The 26,218-nt window shown below is 43.5% G+C and overlaps 1 protein-coding gene across 1 annotated transcript; it reads left to right on the top strand.

The window, feature by feature from the left end:
- Positions 1-5,321: 5,321 nt before the first annotated feature.
- On the top strand, positions 5,322-25,533 carry DZIP1L (DAZ interacting zinc finger protein 1 like). Its single transcript, XM_066621494.1, has 16 exons — positions 5,322-5,372; positions 5,736-6,314; positions 7,466-7,550; positions 10,800-10,912; positions 11,193-11,354; positions 12,027-12,164; positions 12,764-12,826; positions 14,354-14,494; positions 15,169-15,199; positions 17,519-17,569; positions 18,929-19,062; positions 21,705-21,897; positions 22,568-22,790; positions 22,968-23,161; positions 23,954-24,093; positions 25,360-25,533. Exons 1-16 carry the CDS (start codon positions 5,322-5,324, stop codon positions 25,531-25,533), a joined length of 2,472 nt encoding a protein of 823 aa, XP_066477591.1.
- Positions 25,534-26,218: the final 685 nt, after the last annotated feature.

Genomic DNA, 26,218 nt, shown 5'->3' with positions numbered 1-26,218 from the left:
CTCCACAGCAGGAGACTTGGCGAGGGGGAAGAGCGCGCGAGGGGCCGGCTGGCGGGGAGAGGAGGGACTCCCAGCGCTCCTCGCAGGCGGGCTGATCTTCTGCCACTGCCCGGTCAGGCAAGAGCAGCTGAGTGGGGGAGCATCCCTTGGGCTTAGCCCTAGGCATGCCTACTCATAAGTAAGCCCCATTGTGTTCAGTGGGACTTACTCCTAGGAAAGTGTGCATAGCATCGCAGCCCTTCTTGCCCCTCCCCCCCGTTGAACCCAGTTTAGCTGAACTGACTGGATTTTTTTTTCTTTGACTCGGATTTCAAAGCACCTTCGTGCAGAGTCTCTGGGCTGCATCAGAGATGCGGGGGTGGCAGGAAGAAGGGGGCTGGCAGGGAATCGGGGTGCGGAGGGGGAGAGTCCTGCACCTTCCTCACCAGTGGCCTCCCCTATGACGTCATCGCTGCTTGTTTTCCCCCTCCCCAGTTGTGCAGTTGTAACTGCGATGACGACTTCCTGGCCCGAGTCTGGCTCTAGGGGAGCTCAAACTTTGAGACAAGGAGGTGTCGTCCCCTTTGAAGCATTGGGGCTTCCTATCCTGATGCATGGAAATCTAGGGCCAGGGGAATTCAAATAAGCAGAGGGGCCGCTGGGAGCTGCTCTTCTCTCTTTGTGGTGAGAGGCAATGAATAACCAGGCATTCTTAGCAGGAGGATGCCAGCCTTTTTTTTTTTATTTTTTTGGCTTTTTGGCAGGGCTCATGTGCCTTTAAGAGCTGCAAGGCAAGCAGAACACATTAGGAGGGTGCTGCTTTTCCCAGCACAATGTATGGAAAAGTTACTGGCAGATCCTAATTACAATACAGTAAAAGAGTATAATAAAACCACAAACTTGAAGTGGGAATCCTGAATACAAACAACCTTTCAGGAGAGGGCTGTGGCATTCCCCATATTGCCTTAGAGCAGGGGTCTCCAAACCCTGGCCTGGGGGCCAGATGGGCCTGTGCTGAGCCTCTATCCCGCCCACAGCCAGCCTCTGATCTCCTGAGAACCTCTTGCCCAGTTGACCAAACACAACCAGAGTTGTGCTTGTGAGGTGGGGGAATGGGGGTCCATTTAAGTGTATGCTTTATTTTTGGGGCTGTGTTCATGCTTGGAGAAGTCCTGGACATTTGAGCCCATTCATTTATTCATTCATCTAAGTTCCATCTCTAATGTAATTATTTAAATTTTATATTTAATTTTTTTTCTGGCCCACGACACTGTGCCAGATATCTGATGTGGCCCTTCAGCCGAAAAGTTGAGAGACCCCTGTCTTAGAGCACCATCCAATGTATGTCTACTGAGAAGTCAGCCCAGTTGGGTTCATGACTTACTCCCATGGAAGTGTGTACTGTACAGCAGTGGTTCTTACACATTTAGCACTGGGACCCACTTTGTAGAATAAGAATCTATCAGGACCCACCAGAAGTGATGTCATGACCAGAAGTGACATCATCAAGCAGGAACATTTCTAACAATCCTAGACTGCAATCCTACCCACACTTACCCAGGAGTAAGTCCCATCAACTATCATTGTTCAAAGAATATAAATAGTAGTTTGTTAAAAGTACGGGTCTGTAACATTTCCCCAAATGCAGTCACATACCATAGTAGCATCAGGTTTAATATATTAAAAATAAAATATTGAAATGAATGGGACCCACCTGAAATTGGCTCATGACCCACCTAGTGGGTCCTGACCCACAGTTTGACAAACACTGTATAGGATTGCCGCTGTAGCACCTCAGGCCACAAGGTCTCACTGTCGTGCTGCCAAGCAGCTTGTCTTGTCCAGGACTTGCCTGATGGACCATTAGAATCCAGTAACAAAGTGTTTTGCTAGTGGGTTGGGGAAAATGGGGAGGGAAAAGCTAAAGGTGGGGAAGGGGCTTAGAGCCCAATCCTGGGCTCAACACGCCAGCTTACCACCAGGCAAGCGCCTGTGCTAGCCTAGCAGTAGCCGGTGCTGGGCTAGTGCCAGGCGGGCGTCCAACCTCTGCCGCTTGGCGGTCGCACAGACCACCGAGCCATAGTAAGGTAAGCGGGGGCAGGGAGGGAGGTGGGGAGGAGGTGTTCCAGGGAGTGGGGAGGCGGGGAGAGGGCAGGGAGGAGGCGTGACAGGGAGGCAGGGAGAGGGCGGGTGTGAGGCCTGCCAGCGGGAGGGAGCGGGGAGGGAGGGAGATGCCATGCAGAGGTGTCACTAGGGTTTGCATCACATGGTGTGAGAGTTCTAGTATTAGCTCGATACATTGTAATGAGAGCTCATACCAACACCTTATTGGTTCCCTGCTGTGTCATTGTAATACCTCATTGGCTCTCGGAACAAACAATCTCATTGGTCAGTTTTGAGTTAAATAAATCAGCTTTTTGTTACATAAGGCAAATGTGTTTTCCTTTTCTGGTTATTTGGCTATAACATTTGATTGAATACAGATATTTGAACATGGTTTGATTAATGGCATTCTGCATTAAATTACCCATCGAATGTTATATAAAATGATGGTATTATTCAAAAATAACAAGATTTTCACAATTTTGACCAGCAGTGGTGTCGCATACACATACGCACATGTGTGTCGCTCAGTACAATTTGCACTCCCCACACCTGCTTAGTGATGCCATTGATGCCAAAGAATGAACTCCGGACTTTTGACAAGCAAAAGAGGAGCTTTGTAACTGAACTATGGACTTTTTCTTTTCTTGATCTGCAATTCCTTGCAATGACGGATCCCACAATTCCAGTATATTGTGGGACCTCAGAAGCTGGTGAACCGACGATTGTCTTAAAATGTTATTGTATTGCACGTCATAGCTAGCAGTCTTGAGCCTGTACAATACAGAGACATCTTTATTGGCCACAACTGTTAGGGTATAACAACATAGGGGATAGCAGGTAGATAGCAAACACATAGATTGTGTCGATTGATACCCAGCAGGTTAGATGCCAGAACTGAGATATTCAATCCAACAGACCCTTCTGGTTTTCTTCTAGTGTTTGCCTGTTCAGTATCTTTTCATTTGTTACTCCCTTCCTGAACACTTAGAAAAATTGGCAGAGTTCAGCTTTTCTGAAATGCATCCAGAAATATTATCACTCCAGTACTTGCCTTGATAATTGTTTGCTCATTCTGGAACCTCAAACAAATACACACAAAGCAGAAAATGAATATTTAACCATGTAGAGTGTTCAGCTTAACTATGGCACATTTGTGCCACTGCAGGCAGAACTTTGGAGTCCTGTTACCATCACACAAGACACACCTAGTAACACACTGTTGTTCAACGCAACTGTCTGTTAGAAAAACGCAGGGGGTTCAGATAGCATAGAGATACTATTCTGATCTGAAAACATGGTAGGTATCCTTTTACAAACCATTTTTTTCCCGAAGTGACTTTATAATGGGCATATAGAATAACTGGTAAAACAAAATTAAAAACACTCATTTATGACAAGGGTACAATATCAGATGTCCATCTGAAAGCTTAAATGATTCCTAGATGTGAAGAGTGGGACTCTGTAATAACTTATCAGACTGAGCAAAATGCTGTTAATAGAGGTTTTTAGCTATTTTCAACTAACGTAGGTGTTCCAATTGATAGTCATTTAGTCTGAAAAGGCTGCAATCCCATACATGTTTGCCTATGAGAAAGCCCCATTGAACATAATGGGGTAAGCTTTTGAGTAAAGAGCCATAGGATTGTGCTATAAGGCAGGAAATATTTTTTTAACCTGAATTAAGTTGAAATTCCCCAGATTGGAAAGTAATGAAAAGAAAAATGTATTACTCCATTATGGAAGGGAAAATCGCAGCTTTTGCAGAAATCAGAATAGATTTCAAAATGTTGCCTTCTTCCATATATTTAAGAAAAAAATGTTAATTTGCCATTTGTATTTTAACAAGTTGTTAATCTTCACATTAAGGTCATTGTTGCTAATTGTGCAAAGTGGCACCTTTTAGAGTGTTGTTCCACTTATGTTTACTGGGGAAGGATATAACTGTTTTCTAGTGTTTCTCTTACTTTTTTTTTAAGAGTGTCAGCCCTTAGAAGACAGTGAACCATTTATCTAGCTACTTAAACCACTTTTTGAACTTTGTTGGAAAAAAGTATATAAATATTCTTACTACTCTAGTAGTAGTAGTAGTAGTAGTAGTAGTAGTAGTAGTAGTAGTAGTAGTATAATTAATAGTACTCTCTCTTCAAAGTAAGAGTAAATTTAAAGAAGTTTCCCATATTTAACCATTATTTTGCTTCCCAGCTCCCTTCGAGAATACTCTTTGAAATGATCACTTTTCTATAGATAGTATTCTAGTTCCAGTAGCCAATACTCTCAATTTATAGTGCAACTGAGTTTAGTGCTACTTTTTCCCAGGTGAGTATAGGAGTGCAGTCTTACAGTACAGTCCTAGGCATGTCTATCAGAAGTAAGCTTCACTAAGTTTAATGGAACTTACTCTCTGGTAAGTATTATAGGACTGCATTCCTAGTTGTGTTTGTATGTAGCTTTCTAGTGCCCCCTAACCCATAAATCAAGCTACATACAGTGTTGGCCAGCATATGGTGGTTCAGTAATGTGCCAGTCCTCATGCATGTGTTTATGTGACCACATAACAAACAGAAGTGCTGTGACTCCATTAGTTGTGTACACTGATGAGCACCAATGATTGTCAAAATTAAACTTGCAAACACATCAGGTACAAGTTTTAAAAATCCTGGCCTTTGTACTCATCATTGTGCTTTACAACTGAATCAGTTTTCTAGTAGCTTTCATATGCATTACATCTGTAGGTACAAAAATTACACGCAGCACATTTATGAGCATTTTTATAGCCTTTTGCTTGCCTGAGAGATCTGTATATAAATCTGTGGATAGTGCAGCTACGCTGTGCAACTTTTTCTTCTGTAGAAGATGACATTCATGCCTGCACTCGTCAATGCAGATATTAAAAGTTAACACTGAATTCAAATAGCTAAGGAATTACACTTTTCAGATAGAAAATTAACCTTGTCCACTTGTATTTATCTTGCTATTTGTTAATTTAACAATTTGTTAATTGTTAACATTTAAAAATCTTGCATTTTTAGTAGAGTTTTCGGTTGGAGATAGTCTTGCCCATCCAATATAGCAGGGGTGTCCAAACTTTCTGAATAATGTTTGAATAATGTTTGAATAATTGAATAATGTCCAAACTATATGAATAAATGAAGGTCTCATGATAACTCAAGGTCTATAAAAGACCTTGCGCAAAGCAAGGCTGGCCTTGCCTTTGCTGCCGCTGCTGCTTCACAAACATGAAACAGCAAGCAATGGAGGGAGCCCTTGACCCGCAGCTCGTGCAAGAGGTCAGACAGTCGGCCCTCGTGCTGACAGTAGTCACATCGGGCCAGCATGGGCTCCAGCAAGTCTCTGGAGGGCCAGAGGCTCATTGGAGACTGGGGACTCCGTGTGGGCCGAATTGGGCCGCAAATGGTCCCCGGCCAGGATTTGGACACCCCTGCAAAACAAGCAAAATGACTAAAGAAATGGCCACATACAAAAATATTTTATACTGTAGTAAAATTATATCAAAGGGGAAGGAATTTTGCCAAATTTTCAATGTACACATTTGGGTATTACTTGAAATGTACAAATATTCTACTGCAGATACGGTAGAATATTAGGTGTTCTTCAGCTCTGAATTCACCTTTACCCTTTTTGTTTTTTAGCCTTTTGCTTACAATATCTACTATCCATTGCCACTGCCTGCATCTAGACCATATCGTTTGGGTATACCTGGGTTCTCATTTCCTGGGAACTTCCTAAGCAGTGGAGATCTCTTTGGCAACATGCTTTCCGGATCTAGTGGAATCCCAGCTTTTAAATTCCAGCTGCGGCGAGATCCTATCGACTGGAGACGGTTCAGTGCCATCGATGTGGAAAGAGTGGCCCGTGAGCTGGATCTTGCCACCCTCCAGGAGAACATCAATAGCATCACCTTTTGCAACCTGGATGCAGAGAAGTGTCCTTACTGTCAGCAGCCAGTAGACCCTGTTCTCCTAAAGGTCCTGAAGATGGCCCAACTGACCATTGAATACCTATTGCACTCCCAGGAGTATTTGAGCATGAGCCTGGCATTACAGGAGGAGCAGCAGCAGCAAACTCTGGAGGACCTCAAGGTCATCAAGGACAGCTTGAATAAGCAAGCAGAAGAACTGAAGAGTGTTAAAGAGGAGAGCAGGAGGCGGAAAAAAATGATCGCCACCCAGCAGCTGCTCTTGCAAGCGGGGGCCAATAACTACCACAAAGTAAGTTCAGGAAAGCAAGAGGAAATGTTCTTTTTCGGCCTCTCCAGGTGCAACTGCTGCCTACCTTCCAACATGCCACTGATGTAAGTCAGGACAGTCTTGAGAATAGAACTGAGTAGGACTTGTAACACTCCTATTCACATAGCAGGGATTGCAGTTTCAGTGTGACCCTCATCACCATTCTTGCAGATGTTATTTCTTACATTTATATGCCACCTTTTATCCATTGTGGAACTCAAGGGACATTTTTCACCATGGGTTTCAGCCAGAGGTGCATTCACATAGTGTGAATCATCACTGTTTTTCTACCTGATGTCATACAGCCCTGCAGTCTCTTTCATGGGAGGCAAAGATAAGTGAACAACCATGGAGAAAAAGCTACAGTTGACCCAGTGCTAGCACTTCAAGTAGACCTTTCCAAGTAGCTTGGGATTTAGTTACTTTAAGCATGTAGGTAGATGGTCTTGCTTTAGGAACAAGGTTTGGCAGGGCCATCCCTAGGCCTCCTGGTGTTTGAAGCACTGTGCTAATGCTCAGTGGCGGACCTCCCCAGCCTCGTTCCCTGGGGCAAAGGTCTGAGGTGGCACCACCCATCCCTGTGGGATGCTGCTGCCTCCGTCCACTCACCTGAGGCTAATGGAGCCTCACGTGACTGCAGGTTGCGTTGGGGAAGCTTCTTCAGGTTTCCCTGAGGCTTTAAACTGTGCTTCTGGAAAAACAGAAGCACACTTTCTGACCATGATGGGAGCCTCAGAGAGGCTTCTGTGGTCCTAAAGGCTCACACCTGGGGCATGTGCTCCATTGTCCGTAATGGCAGGTCTGCCACTACTAATGCTGCTTCCTTTACCTGCTGATATACCAGTCTCTCCTCCACACTTCATCTTCTGCTCTGTTCTTCCTCTTTCTTTTTGCAGTCCAGGGAGAGAGAGAAGGAAGAACAGTGAGTGAATGGAGGTGGGTGCCGCTGGGCAATTTGTTGCCTCAGTTGGTCTCATGGGTAGGCTGGCCTTGGGGTTGGGCTAGGTAGCCATTTGGCTTCTTCCTATTTGATGAATTGGCCTAGAATGAGGGGGAATGTTGACTCTGAGGAGCTTCTGCACCCTTGGCCTTGCAGTGTGTGACCTTTTTTCTTTCCCTCTGCCTTTCCCTAGTGCCAGCTCTGTGACAAGACCTTCATGAACTACTCCTTCCTTCAAGCCCACATGCATCGCAGGCACCCTGAGGCCACGGAAGCTGGTGAGGATGATGGCTTGACTGATTGTGTTGCCTCTGTAGGAGATTTCAGGTTAATAATAATAATAATAATAATAATAATAATAATAATAATAATAATAATAATAATAATAATAATAATAATAATAAACTTTATTTATATCCCACCCTTCTCCCCAAAGGGACCCAGGTTAAAGAGGAGTGTCTATTATTAATTATTATTATTAACAGTATTTATATACCGCTTTTCAACTAAAAGTTCACAAAGCGGTTTACAGAGAAAAATCAAATAACTAAATGGCTCCCTGTCCCAAAAGGGCTCACAATCTAAAAAGATGCAAATGAATACCAGCAGACAGCCACTAGAACAGACAGTGCTGGGGTGAGGTGGGCCAATTACTCTCCCCCTGCTAAAAAAAGGAGCACCCACTTGAAAAAGTGCCTCTTACCCACTTAGCAGGGGTTCAGTGTCTAGAAAAGAAGTTTGTTCTCAAGATCATTTAGAAAGAACAGCCCCGCTGGATCAGGCCATAAGCCTATCCAGTTCAGCTTCCTGTATCTCGCAGCGGCCCACCAAATGCCCCAGGGAGTACACCAGATAACAAGAGACCTGCACCCTGGTGCCCTTCCTTGCATCTGGCATTCTGACATAACCCATTTCTAAAATCAGGAGGTTGCACATACACATCGTGGCTTGTAACCTGTGATGGATTTTTCCTCCAGAAATTTGTCCAATCCCCTTTTAAAGGCATCTAGGTCAGATGCCATCACCACATCCTGTAGCAAGGAGTTCTACAGACCAAATATACACTGAGTAAAAAAATATTTTCTTTTGCCTGTTCGAACTCTCCCAACACTCAATTTTAGTGGATGTCCCCTGGTTTAGTTTCCAGTACGTTGAGGAAGGGGGTTGAGGACATTTATGGAATGAAAGAAAATTAGGGGGATTGCTTGATAAATCTGATTATTATTATTCTGTACTCAAGTTCATTTCCCCTGGGTAACTCATGGGTAGGGAAGGCTGCTGACGAAGGGTGCAATCCTCTCCAATTTTCCAGTGCTGGTACAGCTGCAATGCAGCCCTCAGGAAAGGGAACATCTGTTCCCTTACCTGGAGGAGTCCTCCATGTAGACTGCCCCCCTACTGCAGGATGCAGCACATGCCTCGTTGGCACAACCACACCAGAGCTGGGAAATTGGATAGGATTTAACCCGGAGACCCTCTAATACAGTGATTTCTAACATTTTGATTCTCATGGCTCACTGACCTCTAAGTTCCTCACTTCTTATGATGTCACTTCTCGGAGATTCTTCCAGGTTCTGCAGCTCGGTTTTTAGGGCAACTGTCTGTAATAATGAATTGTCTGTCCCTCTACCAACGCTGCCAGTGGAGGAACAGACAATTCATTACTACAGACAGTTGCCCTAGAAACAGAGATGCAGAATCCAGAAGAGTTTTTCAGCAATTTTTGACCACGGTGCTCCAAACTCCCGTGGCACGCCATGGCACATCAGTTGAAAATTTGCTGCTCTAATACTTTAAAAGAGCTTCATTTTTCTGAAACAAAGAACCTTTAACTTGATTTTTTCCTTAAGTCGAGGAACCAGTGTCAGTCATTTTGAGCTGGATAAATCTTCCCAATTACCTAACATTTGAACTGATGCTGAGGCACAATAGGCATCTAATGCTCTTGGTGACAGAAAATTTTATGCATGCAGCATCTTGAAAAAGACATTTATGTAGTGACTTAATGATGAATTCACTCATGTAACAAAGTGCTTCAGTTTCAAAAGGGTGTCACTACCTATTGCAAGCAATGGCAAGGGCAGTAGTAAAAAGTAGGTTTAAATGTGGCAAATGGTACATATTGGGTTTATGACTTGACATTAAAAAAATCTGTCCCAAATGTCTAGACAGAATTTAGTGCATCCATGCTTTGGATGGCAAGGTAAGTTAACAGACTGACAGGCAAAAGAGAGCTAAGAGGAAACTTAGCTATGATCATGACAGATGTTTTGTGTCCAGCAGAGGGCAGTGTTCCCAAAGTATTTGGACATTTATTGTAAGTTATGGATAAAATCCAACACAAGATTCAATCTGCTTAAGTGCATTGAAATCAATGAACAATTTAACACTGGGCTGAATTGTGGCATATGCTTTTAACTTACAGTGGGTGCTATGCTTCCTTAAAATATTGGATGACACTGGTGCCAGCCAATATGTTTAAAGTCAAAAATCTTAGTTTAGAATTCTCTCAATACACAAAAACTTTCAAAATGTTTTGTACAATACCACTGATTACATATTTTCTTCTGAACAATTTAAAAAGTGAACCTGTGCAGAAATCCTGGAAAGGAAAAGTGAAGCTGTTTGAATTGTTATGCTTAAAAATTTCCCGTTCCTCGGTAAATAAGGAAGGGTATAGACTCTACTATGAATGCAAGACAGCCCCCCCCCAGTATCTGCAGATCCACTTATATGTGGTTCCCCATACACCCCCACGCCCATTACCTTTGTTTATGTTTGTTACAGTTGTGTGAAGGCTCATATCTTGCTTTAACCAGACACTACAGGTTGAGCCTCATTATTTGCTTGGGTTCTGTTCCAAGCACTCACATGGATGGCAAAAAATGCACTATAGCAAATCAATTTTAAAAACAAAGTTTCTTTCCTCCAGTGATGTAAAAACAGCCTTGCTGACCTTTGTGATGTAAGATAAGAGTCATTAAGAAAACAATCCATCAATCGGTCGCTTAGAAAGGCACTTCATTCAGCCCTCCCTTCACCAATTCAAAGTGATCACCTTTCTTTCACATGCTCAGGGGGAAGGGAGGGGTTACCTGGAGAAAGAAGGATTGATGGTCAGCCAGCTGCCCTTTCTCTCTCTCATTATCGAGGCTATTTTTAAAGGACTGTTCAGTGTTTTAAACTGTGATTTTAAAGGGGTGCATTTTTCCCCTTCCCCAGGGATCAGCACATTCCTTTTCATTTGCAGTGGCTATTCGTGTTGAGTCAAATCCATGTATAACAAGGCTGGACCTGTATAAGCAAAAAGCTAATAGCAAGACAAGTAGGAAGGCAGTCTGCAGCTAGAGGGAATGTTATCAGGAATTCATAGTCTCCAGCATCTGTGAGGGGGGGGGCAGGAACACATCCCCCACAGATATGGGGGGATGCATTCCCTGGAAGGTAGCAGCAAACTGGTAACAACAGAACTATGTGTACAACTGAGGCCATCGCTAATGGCCCCTTTTTCTGAATTAACTTTGTAGAGAAGGAAAAGAGGAAACAGGTGGAGCTAATGGAAAAAGAGATTGAAGAGCTGAAGGTCCAGTTGAAGGACACTCATGCCCAGCTGGAGGCTGAAAGTCAGCATAGGGCTCAGGTATGACAACCCAAATTTGAAGGAATACATTGATGGTTTGGCTTCATTATGCAGCCACAGGAGTAAGGTGGGAAAACAGCATTCTACTGCTCAAAGCCCAGAACATTCTATTCCCATCATTCCTATAATTCTTAAGTAGTTTCAGTCCCATCCTATTGTTTTGACCATTCCAAAATGATATGCAAGTAGTGTTGCAAAATAATTCATGTAGTCGCCAATCTCTCTTGCTTTCCCCCCTCACTAGCTCATTTCCAACTTGGACCTTTTCTTTCTTTGGTAGGAATCAGAGAATATTCGCCAAAGAGAAGAAGAGGGAAGGAGAACATTTGAAAAATGGAAGGAAGAGGAGAAGACCAAGTTCCAGAAGGAAATGGAGGATCTCAGGCAGCTGTTTCTCACTGAATTCAAGAACATTTCGAACAAGAATTCTACCTTGGAAGGGGTAAGGGGAAAGCCTGGCCTCTTCCTTTGCTGTTAACCTGAAGAACTAACTCCATGTGTTCAGCAGCTTCAGTCATTTGGAATGCACTTTTAATGCCTCACTGGGAGACTAAGAACACACATTTTGTCCACAATCTAATCAATTCAGTAGCAGAAACATGATAGCGAAGCAGCAATTTCAGACAAGTTCTCACACTGACCTAGGAAGCCTCCCTGAGTTCAGATGTACCTCAAGTTGAGCATTCCCAACCTGTAAATATGAGAAATCAAAGACATTTTTTGATGTAGTTATAATGGCATGTGGATGAATCCAAGAAAAGCACAGCCTGCTTTAGCATCTGGAAGGAAGGGAAGCAAAATAATTGTGCAAGAACAAAACCATGCAAAGCACATTTCTTTTTTTGCTTCCTGGCACCATTCAGGAGCAGAAAATGTGGAAAGCCCTGTGGCTGTTTATGATATTATTGGTGGGGGATTTCTATGTCTTACCTCCTGTCCTAATCAAGATAGTTAAGCTCAAAAGAAGGAGCCATGTCTCAATGGGAAGTCCTGGCAAAACAACAGCTCTTTTTTATGTTGCACCTGCAGCATCATGCAAGTTCTCCTTTTCTGATGGATACAGGATGCTCTTTCATAGTGAAACTTTGATATGAACCACTTGTTCCTTCTCTAGAAACTTCAGAAACTGCAAGTCAAGAATGCTGTAGTTTCCAACCTGGGCTCACTGCAGGATGATGACTCAGATGACAAACAGCAGTGGAGTAAGACTCAAAAGGAACTCCAGGGGATTAAGGCAAAGCTTGAACAACAGGTGAGGAAGCATCAACGGAGTGATGCCTGTTATCATTTCACACTTCATGGTCTGTAGCATAGTCATCTCTTGTGTGTATAGAATAGTTAAGTAAGAGGAAATCACTTTGAGTAGAGTCTTCCATTTACTAATGAAAGATGAATACAAAAATGCACAAAATAACAATAAAATCATAAACATTAAGTTATGATTAAACATGAGGTTTGGGGGGGGGGTCACAGCAGATGAATTGCTGTGAGGTCACCTGGGCTGACATCCCCTTGACAGGGGCAATAACACTTTCTGTTCAATAAGTGATTAAAGATGCTTCTGTGAATGAATATTGCAGAGCTCAGTGTTTTAGAATCTTCACAGCTAAGTGAAGTTGCCCTTCTGAATGAGGCTAGTCTTTTAGGGTTTGTAGAGCAGAAGGGCATAATTGGAATATCTCAGGTATCATATTTAAGATACCTGAGCACCCTTCAACAGAAAATGTACAGTATAGGCTGAAAACATACATTTTGAATCCCTACCAACTATGGAATGCTTATATACAGTTAGTGCTCAGGAATGCCAAAATAAGTTTGAATAAAAGAGGCGTATTTTTTTTAATTTGGCAGCAAACAGAGTGGAAGTGGAAACTGAGAGAACTTCAGAAGGAGCACCAATTGGAAAAAGAAGAAGTAAGTACACTGTAGTGTCAAATACTTCTTCTAGCATTCTCTCATTCAGACAGCCCACATGTCACATTGGTGTATAGTCAGTTCAGATAGAGGGGGAGAAAGATGATGCCTGCAGGTTCTGCCCCTACTATATGTGTTCAGCATAAAGTCTGAATGGTGATTTTGCAGGCACAGTTTGTATTGTACATGTGCAGGCTCTATGTATCCATTATACTGAATGCTCACAGAAGGAAAAGCCTGTGGGCTACTCCAGCAGCATAACTAGAAGGAGTGCTATCCCAGGGCCACCCTCTCACCTTCAGAATGCCTTCAGAACACCTTCTAAGGCCTTTTGAGGGCCAAAAATTGACACTTCTGGGATTTGGCCGAAAGCAGTGAATATTTTTGGACCTCAGAACACCCACCGAACATAATTTTGGAGGGTGTGCAGGGGCAAGCAAGGGGGCAGAACCGCAGTGGCTGCCTGGGATCCTGTGACCCCTGTAAACCCCACTCAGCTACGCTAGTGTCCTACTCCCCTCACTTCATGAATTGATTGTCTATCAGTGTAGTATAGGCCACCCACGGAGGACCCCCTGGATCCAGGACCCGTGACCGGAGGCTGCCCTCAGCGGAAGAAGCCTGGCCTGGCACTGCTGGCCATGTGCAAGGCGGGAGTGAGCGCATCTCGCTCTAGCCTTGAATACAGTGACTTATGGACTTCCAACTCACCCCATGTAACCCCCTGGAACGGACCTACATACCAGACTTGAATGCTCTGTGTTTGTGACTGACAATACTCTCTCACTGTATGTAGCTGTGTTCTGGGATCTTATATTTGCTATCCAGTTGTTTTTCTGTTCATGAAACTGAAACATTCTCTAATAAAAAGTTAATCTGTTTTAAGTCTTAGAACACAATCCTAACTCCATCTATTCAGAGGTAAGTCCCTTTGTGTTCAATGGGACTCATTTCCCAAGAAAGTGTGTACAGGATTGCTGCTCTATTGGTATACCACCAGATGGCTGTATCTAGAACAAAAGGACCAATTGATGCAGTCACACTTCAAAAAGTGAGAGAAATAAAATAATAATTAGATAAGAACATAAGAAGACCCATGCTGGATTAGGCCAAAGGCCCATCTAGTCCAACTTCCTGTATCACACAGTGACCCACCAGATGCCTCAGGAAGCACATGAGACAACAAGATACCTGCATAATAAGATCATCCTGTTCATTGTTCACGACAGTCTCCAAAACAGCAGGCTGCAATACATTTTCAGTGTTCTCTGCCAGGCCTTAATTGAAATTTGAAAAGGAGGCAAGATCAATAAAAGCATGTAAATAAATATGCTGTGTGTATAAACATGGGATGGTAAGATTTTTTTTCACTGCAAAATCAAAGTCTAGTTCCATTCCTTTTAACATGGAGCCCAGGTCGATGCAAATTATGGTTTGTCTTCTTTACTAAGGAAAACAATGTTTTCTTTGTGCCGCATGGCTATCATGCCAACTTATCCAAATTCTGTACTTTTCCTTCCCTCCCAGCTGAAGAATGAGAATGAAAGACTGCGGACCTCCTTATCTTCTGACCAGCGAAAAATGGCCGAGCACAGCAGGCAGCAAATGCTTTCACTCTCTGCCCAACTCAGGGAACAGGCGAAGGTCATCCAGTCTCAAGAGAAAACTGTAAGCGTGATATGATCTCCTGCATGTAACAAACTCTGTTTCTCCTTTGTGGTCCAGTCTAGGTGAGATTGAGAGGGGGATTTTGGGTCTTGCTTTGAGACCTAAGTAGGCCATGATTTTCTAGGTCCCATTTTGTTCTAGGAGCCAAGCTATACAGTCGAGAGATTTGCATGGTGTAGCTCTTTCTGAACTGAAATTCTTTCAGAATATGTTGCACATTTGAACATCTGTTAAGGGAGACTTGGTGTGTTGTAGAACTGTCTGGACTTAGACCAGACAAACCACAGTTCAAATCCATACTCTGCCACAAAGCTTCCTGAGTGCCTTTGGGCCAATTGCTGCCTCTCAGCCTAAACATACTTCTCGGGGTTATTATAAGGATAACAGGAGGAACATGTATGCTGTCTTGAGCCCCCTGGAGATGGACAGGATGGTAGCAGTAACCATCATCTGTGACAAAGAGAGGCTTTCATGCTACAATGGGGTTTGTGCCGGAGCATTGTTGAGATTCCGGCTCTACACCCTGCTTCTTAGAACAGAACATGTAATGTATATTTCAACCCCATGTGGAGCTTCCTCTTACTGTTTTGGGGTCATTCTTGATGATGAGGCCAACAGGAACTAGAATGTGTAACTAAAAATGGATCTTTTTCATCATTCCTTTTTCTTTGCAGATCAAACACCTGTCTTCAAGCAAAGCCAGAGGTAATGTCCAGTATCTTGGGCAAATAGATTGCCATAGTTAATACAAGATGCTTCTTTCAGCCTTTTGATGAGCTGTGTAGTCTATGGGCAAATTTTGGCAACCAGATGAGGACATTCTGTAATGGCCATTTTGGACCCATTCAGAAGCATACAGTGGAGTTAATTATCCAGCTCTTGTTCTAAGGTCATTCTGAACATGTCACCTCTGATCTCAGTGTTCACGGGATTAACACTGAAACTGAGGTCTGGAAACAAGAAAAGCTCCAGCTGATTCCATCGTTATTTGCCACTACAGACATTGAAGACTAAAGATTGCTTTCAGTAGGCTAAGGTTCCTTGCAGCCCCAATAACAACTGCACATGAAGGATGAGTGATTAATAGTAGCTCTAAAGTTTGCAGGACACTTGCTGATTAAAAGGAAAAATTTCCTTAGAGTGCAACTCTAAGGGTGAGTTGTGACAGTCAATCTTTTCATTATGTTGCTGCAGAGATAAAAATCCTTAATTGTCTCTGGAGATTGGCTCTTCTTATTAGTATAGAATAAGAATTCTTATTTCTGTAATGAGAGCAGCCTTTCCTTTCTTCTCAGTTGTTGGCAGAGTCCAATATACTGTCAATGACTGGTAGAAAATGCAGTCAAATTAGCTGTAGCAGTGCTATAAGAAAAGACTGAAGGCTGGTGGGTGGATTTCCCACATGCCACTGCAAGTGATTCTGGCCCTCCCCCCCCTTCTACTGCTGTGCAAAAGACAGAAATGCAGCAGTTTCAAATGCGTTTGCATCAGGTTCTTAAATTGATCGGTGGCCCTGCAGAGGAAGGTAAAGTCATAGCTGTATTGAACCCTCTTTTGTTTTTTAATCACCTGTGAACAGATGCATTCTGTCTCAAGGGTGTTTTTACTCCTCCCTCCACCATCTTTTCAACACAATCATACACATCTGGGAATAGCTTTTTCATGTTTTAACATCGTCTACCTGTAATTAACTAGATATAGGGTGGTTCCTTCCTCCATCAACATTCCTCCTCCTTTTTCTTTCTTTCAGAATTTCAGGCATCTGCCATAACAGCCATTTTCTTCACCATTTACATACCCCCTCTACTGGTCACTGCTGAAACTGTCTAGGTCTAGGGAAATTTGAGTCAATTTCGCTGCTGCCTCTTTGTTTTTTAATTCAGTATTGCTCTGTTCTGCAGCACTGACCTGCATATACATACCTGTCTTTTTGAATGAAAAAGGTGATTATGGAGGTATTGACAAGGTTTTAACCCAACTTTGACAGTTTTAGTGGAAATCAGAAGGTGGGAACAGGGGAGGAGATTGTGGTGGGAGAAATAGGCAGGCCATGCAGCAGTGGGGGGGGGGGGAGGACTTACATACTGTCCCATCATGATAAGAATGCACCTAGGTCTAAACCTAGGACACTGAAGACCACTATTCAATGTAGGCAAGCAGAATACTGTTTTCTTCTGCATTCATTGGAAGGAATGCTGTGCCATTTACCTCAGAATGCCAGGCGCTGGGGTGGGCACCAGGATGCAGGTTGTGTCTTGCTGTCTTGCGTGCTCCCTGAAGCATTTGGTTGGCCACTGTGAGATACAAGAAACTGGACCAGATGGGCCTTTGGCCTGATCCAACAGGACTCTTCTTATGTTTTTATGTTCTTATTTAAAGTAGCAAAAGCATTACATGATATCATTGGTAACGTCAATTAAATAAAGCAGGAAAGATTCCTGACTAATTAGTAAAGTGTTTGCAAATGCATGTGTGATTCCAACCCTGAAGAATCTCCATTAGCACTGCTGCTGAAATTCGCCAGTAGCAGAAACCAGGATTACTATTACAATTCTATCAGTTGAGAGTATGTCTCCCCGAATTCTGCATTACCAAAATCTGCAATCGGTGCTTTTATCAAAGCTGTTTCAAACTGCTGATCATTTTGAAATGTACACATCTGCATGTGCTCCGTAAGAATGGAACATAAGCACATAAGTGCAACAAAACAAATTCCCCAGTGCAGTCTGCATCAAATGTGCCAGGCAAATGTGAAACGAGGATTCAGTGTTTCTGAATGTTCTTTAAACACTACAAGCATGTAATTAAGAGTACATGTAACCCCGATGTGTGAAATATGCATGCACAGGAATTCATCTGGCAGATTTTGATACAACTTGAAGAGTTCTAGGAGAAATTTGCTCCCTACTTCAAGATAAAGAGAAGAACATTTGAAATGTATTAAGGGCCATATCTGTGTGCAACACCTCCACCAGCTGAAATGTGCACATTGTTCTTTTATAAGTTTCCATTTTTAATTTACAGAAGTCCAGATATTGCCTGTAGCAGAGAAAACAGAAGAATCCACTGAAGAAGGTATATGTCTGATATGTCTGGTGTTTTATTTCATAGAAGGTACTATTGATACCCAGGCAAAGTCCCAGCCTAACTTGAACATGTTTATGGCCTTTGAGGCCAAGGGGGAGCAGTGGCTGGCCTAGGTGTGCCATTGATTTTAGATACACGTCATTACCCAGAGAACACTTCAAACTGCAAACTCAGCTCTCCACACGAAACAGCAGCACACAGATCTGTGATTTCCCTGATGAGCATTATTCAGGTGGGACCTTGATATCCACTGGGGTTCCATTCCACATGTGTTCCTTCCTCACCCCTGCCACTGTCTCACAGCACACCTGATGAGGAGCTGTGGCACACCAGTGAACCGCAGCACACCTATTGAAAACTGCTGCTCTGTACCAATGCATTCTGGGGTGACAATGGAGGAGCCAGAAACTCAGAAGTGGATCTTTAAAGCTATCTTTAACCCAGAAAAGCTTGCAACCAGTGCTGTTTAACAGCGCAAAGGTAGGAAATTGGATTTGGGTGCTTTATATTTCTTTGTTGCAATCATTTAAAGGTGGACTTCGGTATCAGTGGTGAGTCATATCCGTGGTGAGTCAAACATTGGATAACGAGGTCCCACCTGTATGCATTGTTGCTCACTGGATTCTCTTCAACAATCTTGGAATGCAAAAAAAAGGCAGACTTTATACCTGTTCATGCATTTTAACATAGAGTATTTATATGCTTCTCCACTGGTTCTCCACTAAAAAAATAATCTCCAAAAATACTCTTAAAAGGTTAAAACCAGAACAAGGTAAAAACTATCAACATAATGTAAAGCAGTAAATACAGTAAAAACCTTTGCTAACTTGGCAAAGAGACACATTTTAAAATATTTAAAATAGTGGCGGGAGCAACCGTGCTTCTTCACCCCAGTATGGCATCTTTCTTGGTGTCTGCTGCTATTGTTTCTTCTATGTCTTTTTTTAGCTTGTGAGTCCTTTGGGAACAGGGAACCATTTTGCTGTGTAAAGCCCTTTATGAACTACTTTTTGTTGATATGCAAAGTATAAATATTATTTATTATTATTATTATTTCCCTCAACAAAAGTGCCTACAAAACACCTTCTACTTAATCTGCCATTGCATGCAGGAATATAATTGCATCTCTTTAATCTCTGTTATTTTTTATATAAGCCTATCAAATTAGCCTCTACACGTTGGACTCAATATTACTGGCAGCGCTTGGCAAATGTTTCACATTCCTAGTTGTATAACGTACTTGTTTGATGCCAGCCTTATGCAGGAGTATGAAAATAATGCCAAAACTGACATGGTGCCAGCTTCCCCCTAAGATGTGTCCAATTCTTGCTATTGGTTTCACTGCAGAGCTGGAAGATACTCTGGATAGGAAGAAGAGGGTTCTGGAAGTTCTGAGGAGGGATCCAAATTTGCTAAAGCAGTTCCGGCCAATTTTGGAAGGGACCCTTGAGGAGAAGCTGGAGAGCATGGGAGTGAAGCGGGTAAGTTGTGAGAGAGGCAGAAAAGAGCATTTTTCCTTTTTTATTCATTTGAAACATCTATAAATCTGATTGCGTAGTCAGCCAAGGATTGCAGTGCTTGTTAATATATGAGTGAACTCTCCTAAGCACACCTTCTGTTTATGTGGTTATTTACACCCTAGGCAAATAGACACCCAGCTGCTATTCCTTTCCAACAGGAATTTTTATTTGAGGAATAAATAGCTCTTGAAAGGAACTGTGTTCCTCCCTCTACCCCCCCCCCCCCCAAAAAAAAAAATTCATGATGTGCTAATTGAGGAGTATAGCACTGAATTTCTTCTTGGATCCAAGAAACCTTTCCACTCACTGTGCTAATGAGGATTTAATCACAGTGTTATTTGTTGCTAGAACTGGACTGAAGAGACTGGAAGATTGGAGAGACAATAAGGAGAGTTGCCTACAGTAACACAATTGAGCATGAATGTGAATGTAGGCTTGTAGCACAGAAACACAAGGATGGGAAATTGGATCTCAGGAAAGTGACTAATAGCTCAGTCTTATGGAAACTCTACATGCAGGGCACCTTAAGGTGGTGCAAAAGTCCATTGTCATGCACTGCCAGACTGCTACTACACGGCATGGCATGTGTGGCAGTGGCTCCATGGGGCTCCCCAATGCCAGTGAGTTGTTGGTAGGGGTTGGCTGTGTTGAGGCAGGGGAAGAGCATGGCATGTTGGGGGAGGTGCTGGGGCTGTGTCATTGGGGGTAAATCCTGGCCGTGATTTGTGCTAGGATCCTATTGCCAGCACCCTACCCCAAAATATCCCTTGGCTCTTCTCAGGTTTATGCCAGCAAAATGGCTGCCATAGGTCTGAGGAGGCCTATAGGCAATTGGGCAGCTCACCAGGGCATAAGTAAAAAAAAATTTTTTTAATTGAGTAAATCGTTTTACTCATCTCCTGAAGGCTGTCCATTTATTCCCCCTCCCCTTAGCATACCACACACGTTCTGTTGGTGGAGCTGCATGCTGTAATGTGGCAGAGGATAGGATTGGGCTGAAACCAGAAGTGGTTTCTGATGTTTTTACCCCATCTGAAGCTTGGGAAGCCCTGTGAAGGTGTCTGTGGGGCTCCCTGCACCCCCAGGAGCTTGGCAATGACTTTTGTAAGTAGAAAACCCCCCCTTCTGACCTCGGCAGCAGCATGATCCTGGGGATCAGTGCCATTGCTCCACCTGTGCAAACACTTAAGTGGTTTCCAACTCCTCTGTAGGAGTTTGGGAACCACTGGACTTTAGCAAGGTGATTGAATGATAATGGGAAAATAATGGAAAACCTCTGGAAAAACCTGTATCTACACTATTTGTGAACTCTGCCAGCCAATGTGTGCTGTAGTTTCCTTTTTTTGAAAAAAAAAAAAAAAAAAAACTCTGAAAGTTGCCTATGATTAGAAAAAAGTAGTATGAAAAGAGTCTATAAAAATCTCTCATGGATGATTTGTGGATATTAGAAAACAATCTCTCTCTCTCTCACACACACACACACACAGGGTTTTGTAATAGTGCACTGAAAGCATTTAATGTGAAATGCAAAGTGCTGGCTCGTAAACTGAACAGTTGAACTGAGTCAGTTAAATGTATTGATTGCTGCAAATGAGAGAGAACACTTCTGTTTGGGTTTATTAGGCACTGATGCAGCATGGAGTCCTTAAATTATATTGCTCACTGAGGCCAACAAGCTGTGACTCAGGTTTTCAGTTTAGAAGAGCAGAGTCAGCAAATAGCATGCAGGCCTGAGATAGCATACAAGGGCCCCAAGCTAGCCGTTGGCAATACGGGCTTTCTCAGATGAAGGAATAAAGACCTCCAACAGTGTTTTGTTTCATCTATTCCCACCCTACACAAGACATGGGATCAGGCTGGGCATCTGATTGGTGCCTGAGCAAGGCAACAGCTGGGCCACATACATACAGGTTGCACATGACCTCTGTTGCTCGGCTTTCTTAAAATGGAGAAGCTCGTGATCCAGCCCACCTACCCATCATGATAATCCAGGATAGCGATTTTCAGCTGCTATGCTGCGACACACTGGTGTGTCATGGGGGTTTAGGGGAAGGTCATTGGGGAATGGCCCTACTGCAGCAGCATAATATGACTTGTCAACTGTAAAAAAAATTGATGGTGTGCCTTGACAATTTTAGCTCCTTATCAGTGTGCTGTGAAATGAAAAAGGCTAAAATTGCTGGTCTAGGATAAGCTGGTCACTGTCAGGGGCTGAGTAGGAATTTTTTGCTGTTGATGTTGAGGTGGTTGTGTTTTTTTACCCCACCTTAGACTGTCGTTAAGGTGTAGTGTTTAGCCAGGGTCGCCATAACTGGCGGGTATAATGCAGAATAGGGCATAGGAGTAGGGATTTGGTGTCTTCCTTTAGATAAGTGGGAGTCAGAGGGAGAATTAGAACTGGAGGCTGTTTGGCTCAGGGATGCAGGTTGGTAGGTACTGAAAACAGTGGAAAGAATGCATTAAGGTTTCTTCATTGAAATGAGCAGGAGCTATGGCTGAGCAGTCTGAAGGTCCCATTGAACTGTGTCCAGTGTACATTTGATTCACCATCCAAGATGGCAACAAGAGTGACACCAAAAGTATAATGTTCATTGCTCTTATAGGGTACAAAAGGCATCCCAGATCAAACCTATGCAAACTTGAAAGAGGTGATAAAAATGCAGCAGCAGCAGAAAGCCAAAAGATTTCCAGATCTTCTCACCTTGAGAGGCAAACTTGAGCAAGAAGTAAAAAAGCGAGTGAATTGGAGTCAGAAGGATGAAGGTGATTTGTCATTGCCATTCTCTGTCATCTCAGGTAAGACTCTAGCATGATCTTTCTTGAACTCCATGCAGGCAGAGATGCTCTTCACATAGCACATCTAATGATTCAATCCTATGCATGTCTACTCAATAAGTAAGTCCCATTGTTCAATGGGGCTTCCTCCCAGGAACGTGTGTTTACACACATAATTATGTTTGGAATGGAAATCTCTTTGTCTGCTTCACTGAATGTGAATGTGAAGGGTAGTGGCTTGAGTGACCACCCCCATGTGTCTGCTTTGGGGTATGATCCTATTCCAAATTGCTCAGAAGCCTCAAGGAGTGGCCACCAGCTTTCTCCCACATGAGCAGATCAGCCCTTGGCGCACACTGGCACAGTGATCACACATAGTAAACAAAAAGCACATGAATCTTTGCCAGAGCAAGACATTTACTGCTCTCAGAAGGATAAACCTTCAGGGAGAGTGATTACTTAATTGAGCTTTCTGAGTGTTTGCGTTGAACCACCCTCAAGGATTTCTTGAATGTTCCACTAGAAATGTTCAGAAAAACCAGCTTGTTTTCAGGACCTGCCAGAGGGTGCTCGCACAGCCCTGCTTCCATTCCCACCAGTACAGTGGGGACAGGAGTCCTCTTTCAACAGCATGCTATGCTGAAATACGTCCAGTTTATTTTCTCAGATGTAACCAATTTTCCCCTTTTAGCCACAAGCCAAAGGAGCCCACGTTCCCCGCTACAAGTTATGTCTTCTAAGCCCAGAGTGCAGCAAGTCGCATTGCAGCCTTATGTTTCAGAGACCCCTAAAGCAGCTCCTCGGAGCAAAGTCAGTTTCACAGCTAGTTCCATGGAGAATCCCAAGCTCCCTCCGCCAAACCCAGCCAGGAGCAGCCCACCCTCCCCTCAGCACTCTGCTGTCCATCATCCCAGGTGAGTTTTAAGTTGCCTTCTTCTGCAAAAGCAGCTGCTTCCCTTGAACCTTGCAAGTGGAGATCTGCATGATTCTCACCACTCTGGGGGATCCCTCACATTGGCTCCTTGCCCCAAATCTCTATACCACATTATAACTGGGGATATGCATCTTATCATTGTTTCCTTTGTTCCCAGCACTTCACCTTTCAGCTCTGAGTCTGAGGAAGAATCAAGCTTCACATCTCCAAACCTCAGACCTCTCAAGAAAGAACCAGACCCTCCCCAAGCTGCACAGAATGAAGACAGTGAGTGGGACTCATCTGGCACAGAGTCCCCTGTGGGAAAAAGCAGCATAGGAAAGGGTCTTTCAGCTTCAGCTGCTCCTTCAGGTGAGTAACAACAATTGTTTGAAGGCAAAGGGAATGAAGGCAATTCTTTACAGATACGAGAAACTGGAGTACAGATCATGTGACCACTGTCGTTCTGTGCTCTGCTTATCTGTCATGGGAGAGGATAGTCTTGTCCTTGCTTAGATAAACTTTATCATACCTTAGGGTATGGGGCAGAGGCTTACAGGGGTTGACATTTTAGGAAAGACATGGAGAGACAGCAGGCGTGACTTGAAATGCTGTGGTGGTGCTAGAATTAACCCATTTCTGCCCAGCCTCAGGTGTACACATTTGATCCCTGTTGCATATATGCAACGTTGGGCAGAAATGTCTTACAGCCCAATCCTTTGAATGTCTACTTAGAAGTCAGTCCCATTTGAGTCAATGGGGCTTACTCCCAGGAAAGTGTGGATAGGATTGGGCTGTCCAATGGTGCTTCCTATGTGCTCCAGGCCACCTAAGTGCAGTAATTAATATGCTAAGAGTTGGGCTGATTTGGAGTGTTAACATTGCATGCAAATGCCCTTGTGAAATCAGACCCATTGTGATGTTTTGGGGGTGGGCCATTGGATTCACTTGTTACATCCTTATTGCCATAGAGTCCACTGGACTGGATCTCTGGTCACACAGAAAACTCATTTTTTTTAATTGTTCTTCTGACAACATTCAATAGAAGGTCATAGTTTCTTAAATCAGACATGATCCTCAAGAAGCCTCTTATTATAACAAAAAAGTCTGCTGTCTACTGTTTGGTTTAGATTCTGACTTGAATTGATTCTGTGCTTAATGCAGAGACACTAGTACAATCCTTGGCTAAAAATCTGGAGAGGACATTGAGTGCACCTGGAAGAAAGCCTGTTGGCAGAGTGCAACTCTTTTCCACTCCAGCCAAAGAAACTCCGAAGCCCAGCCATTCTGCAAAAAATCTTCAGGTATTGTCTACAACCTGTATCTGCTTAGAAAACTACCAGACAGGTAGTGGGTGGTGTTTGGGGCTCCTCAGGCTAACCTTTAATGCACACAAATACAGTTTTTGTGCATGCATTGTTTCCTAGATGCTGTTTTGGAGAAGAATATGACCTCTTTGTAGTCGGTATTTCAAAAATCGGTATTTCAAAAGCAACAATAGGCAAGTAGGTGCTCAGGATTGTTTAAAAGAAGGGTTTAAAATCCTGCTGGAGCCCATTTAAACTCCTGTGGCAATTTCTAATTCTTATTTATAAGTGTCTAGAAAGGCACTGTATCGTAACGGTTGATCAAGATCCTGCAGCTGTGAGAGGAGACACCCATAAGTACCCACATTTTACACAGCTTCCATTACTTTTAACAGGGCTTTTGTAGTAGAACTTCCCAGTGCATTGTGCCAAGCACTCAACCTCTGGAAAGTCCACTTTAGTATAGTTTGGCATGCTAATCCCTAGGTTTGTAGGGGCTGATGTGTGAAAGATGGCATCAGCCATGCTGCTGATATTGTGCATAGACTGGGAAACATTAATATATAGTTGTACATCAGGACTGCTCCAAGACATTTTAGAAAGTGTCACCATTTTAGAAAAGTTCAAAATGGGCAGGTCAAAATGGGTCATTCACCCATTGCTGCATTTAGATCCTATCCTCCCCTCCTCCACCGATGCAGTAATGTCAAACTGGCTACTGTTGCATCTGGGTCAGGGTGGGGGGGGCCTTCATGAAGGCCTTTTTCTGGGGAAAGCTTTCAGACAGAGGGGACTTCCTGGACCTGCCCTAACAAAATCACTGACTCAGGTCTGCATGGACGTGGGCCCATGGGATTGGTTCCAGGAAGGGGACTAGATTTGGCAGACGCTGCTGTCACCAAACCTACTCCCTTTCTGGACCTTATCTGCACGCCCCTGTCACCACCCAATTCTGCCCTCCCCTCACCCTTTTACCACCTGTTTCCGCCCTCCCCCATCCAACTTACCCCATTGTTCTGCCTGCCTCAACAGGTCCAGGAAGCTCCTCCAGCATCGCGCAGGAAGGCTCTATTCTTTCTGCCAGCACTCCAGCAGCACTGAACTCTGCTGGACATCAGTGTGCCTTTCATGAATATCATAAAGCAGTTAGCACTGGCAGAACAATTCTTCCACCAGTACTAAAACCCAATAGGAGTGGCCTGTCTGTCTATGCAAGCCATTATCTTGTTACTGATATCAGTTCTCGCTTCTCTCCTCCTACAGTTTGTGGATGAAGACAGTGACTTGGAGCTTTCTTCCTTTGAGGAAATCACTCAGCACCTAGACACCGACAGCCAGCCAAAGAAGCAGCATGCTGCAAAGAGTAGTGGAGACATGGCTGGGTCTCAGGGCACCAGCACCTGGAGCTCCAGCAGCACAAGAGCTGGTGCCTGGTGATCTGTGTACTTAGCTGGGCTGCATCAAACATAATCTGTTGGAGGTGGAACAAGCACCCTGCAACAAGCTGAAGAAAAGGAATCAGATGCTCACAAACAAACAGGAAAGCACAACTTTCAGAGGAAACAAGTATATTTTCAAAGGTCTCAAGATCTACGTATGGACTACTCAAATGGCAAATTGTTGTTAGAATGATTTACTCATTTGCACGCACTTATGGTAAACTGCAAAACAACAACAACAAAAACACCAAGATGGAATTGCTTGGAATAGGAGTCTGGGATGCATTCCCACCATCCTGAAAGATGAGTTCATGGATAGATAGCAGTCTATCAATGACTGCTAGTCATAATGGCTATATATGCCACTTCCAGATTCAGAGACAATCTGCCTTTGATCACCAGTTCCTGAGAAGCAAAAGTGAAGGAGGGCTGTTTGCCTACATGTCCCTCTTCTAAGCTGCCTGGAGGTCACTGGTTGGCCACTGTGGCAGCATGAAGCTGGATTAGTTGGTTGTCTCATCCACAGGCCTGTTCTTATGTACTTAAACCTAGCACAAAACTTTGATACGTTTTGGTACAGAAACCATCAGCTGGTACCTTAGTGGTCTTTGCATGAGGCAGTTCTTCATCCACAGATTGTCCTTTGCATTTGAATCAGGGGAGCAGCATCATTCTTCAGCACA

This window comes from Tiliqua scincoides, chromosome 3 (assembly GCF_035046505.1).
Source record: "Tiliqua scincoides isolate rTilSci1 chromosome 3, rTilSci1.hap2, whole genome shotgun sequence".
Classification (NCBI taxonomy): Eukaryota; Metazoa; Chordata; class Lepidosauria; order Squamata; family Scincidae; genus Tiliqua; species Tiliqua scincoides.
The sequence above is the reverse complement of the archived record's forward strand: the minus strand, read 5'-3'. Positions and strand labels throughout refer to the sequence as shown.

What these genes read in the sequence shown, in the direction of transcription:
- DZIP1L (XM_066621494.1), top strand. Translation starts at nt 5,322, where the DNA reads ATGAAACAGCAAGCAATGGAGGGAGCCCTTGACCCGCAGCTCGTGCAA. An exon ending in AGGCAAAGCTTGAACAACAG is followed by an intron (nt 12,165 to 12,763) that starts GTGAGGAAGCAT and finishes TTAATTTGGCAG; the next exon opens with CAAACAGAGTGGAAGTGGAA. An exon ending in GCCATTCTCTGTCATCTCAG is followed by an intron (nt 21,898 to 22,567) that starts GTAAGACTCTAG and finishes TTCCCCTTTTAG; the next exon opens with CCACAAGCCAAAGGAGCCCA.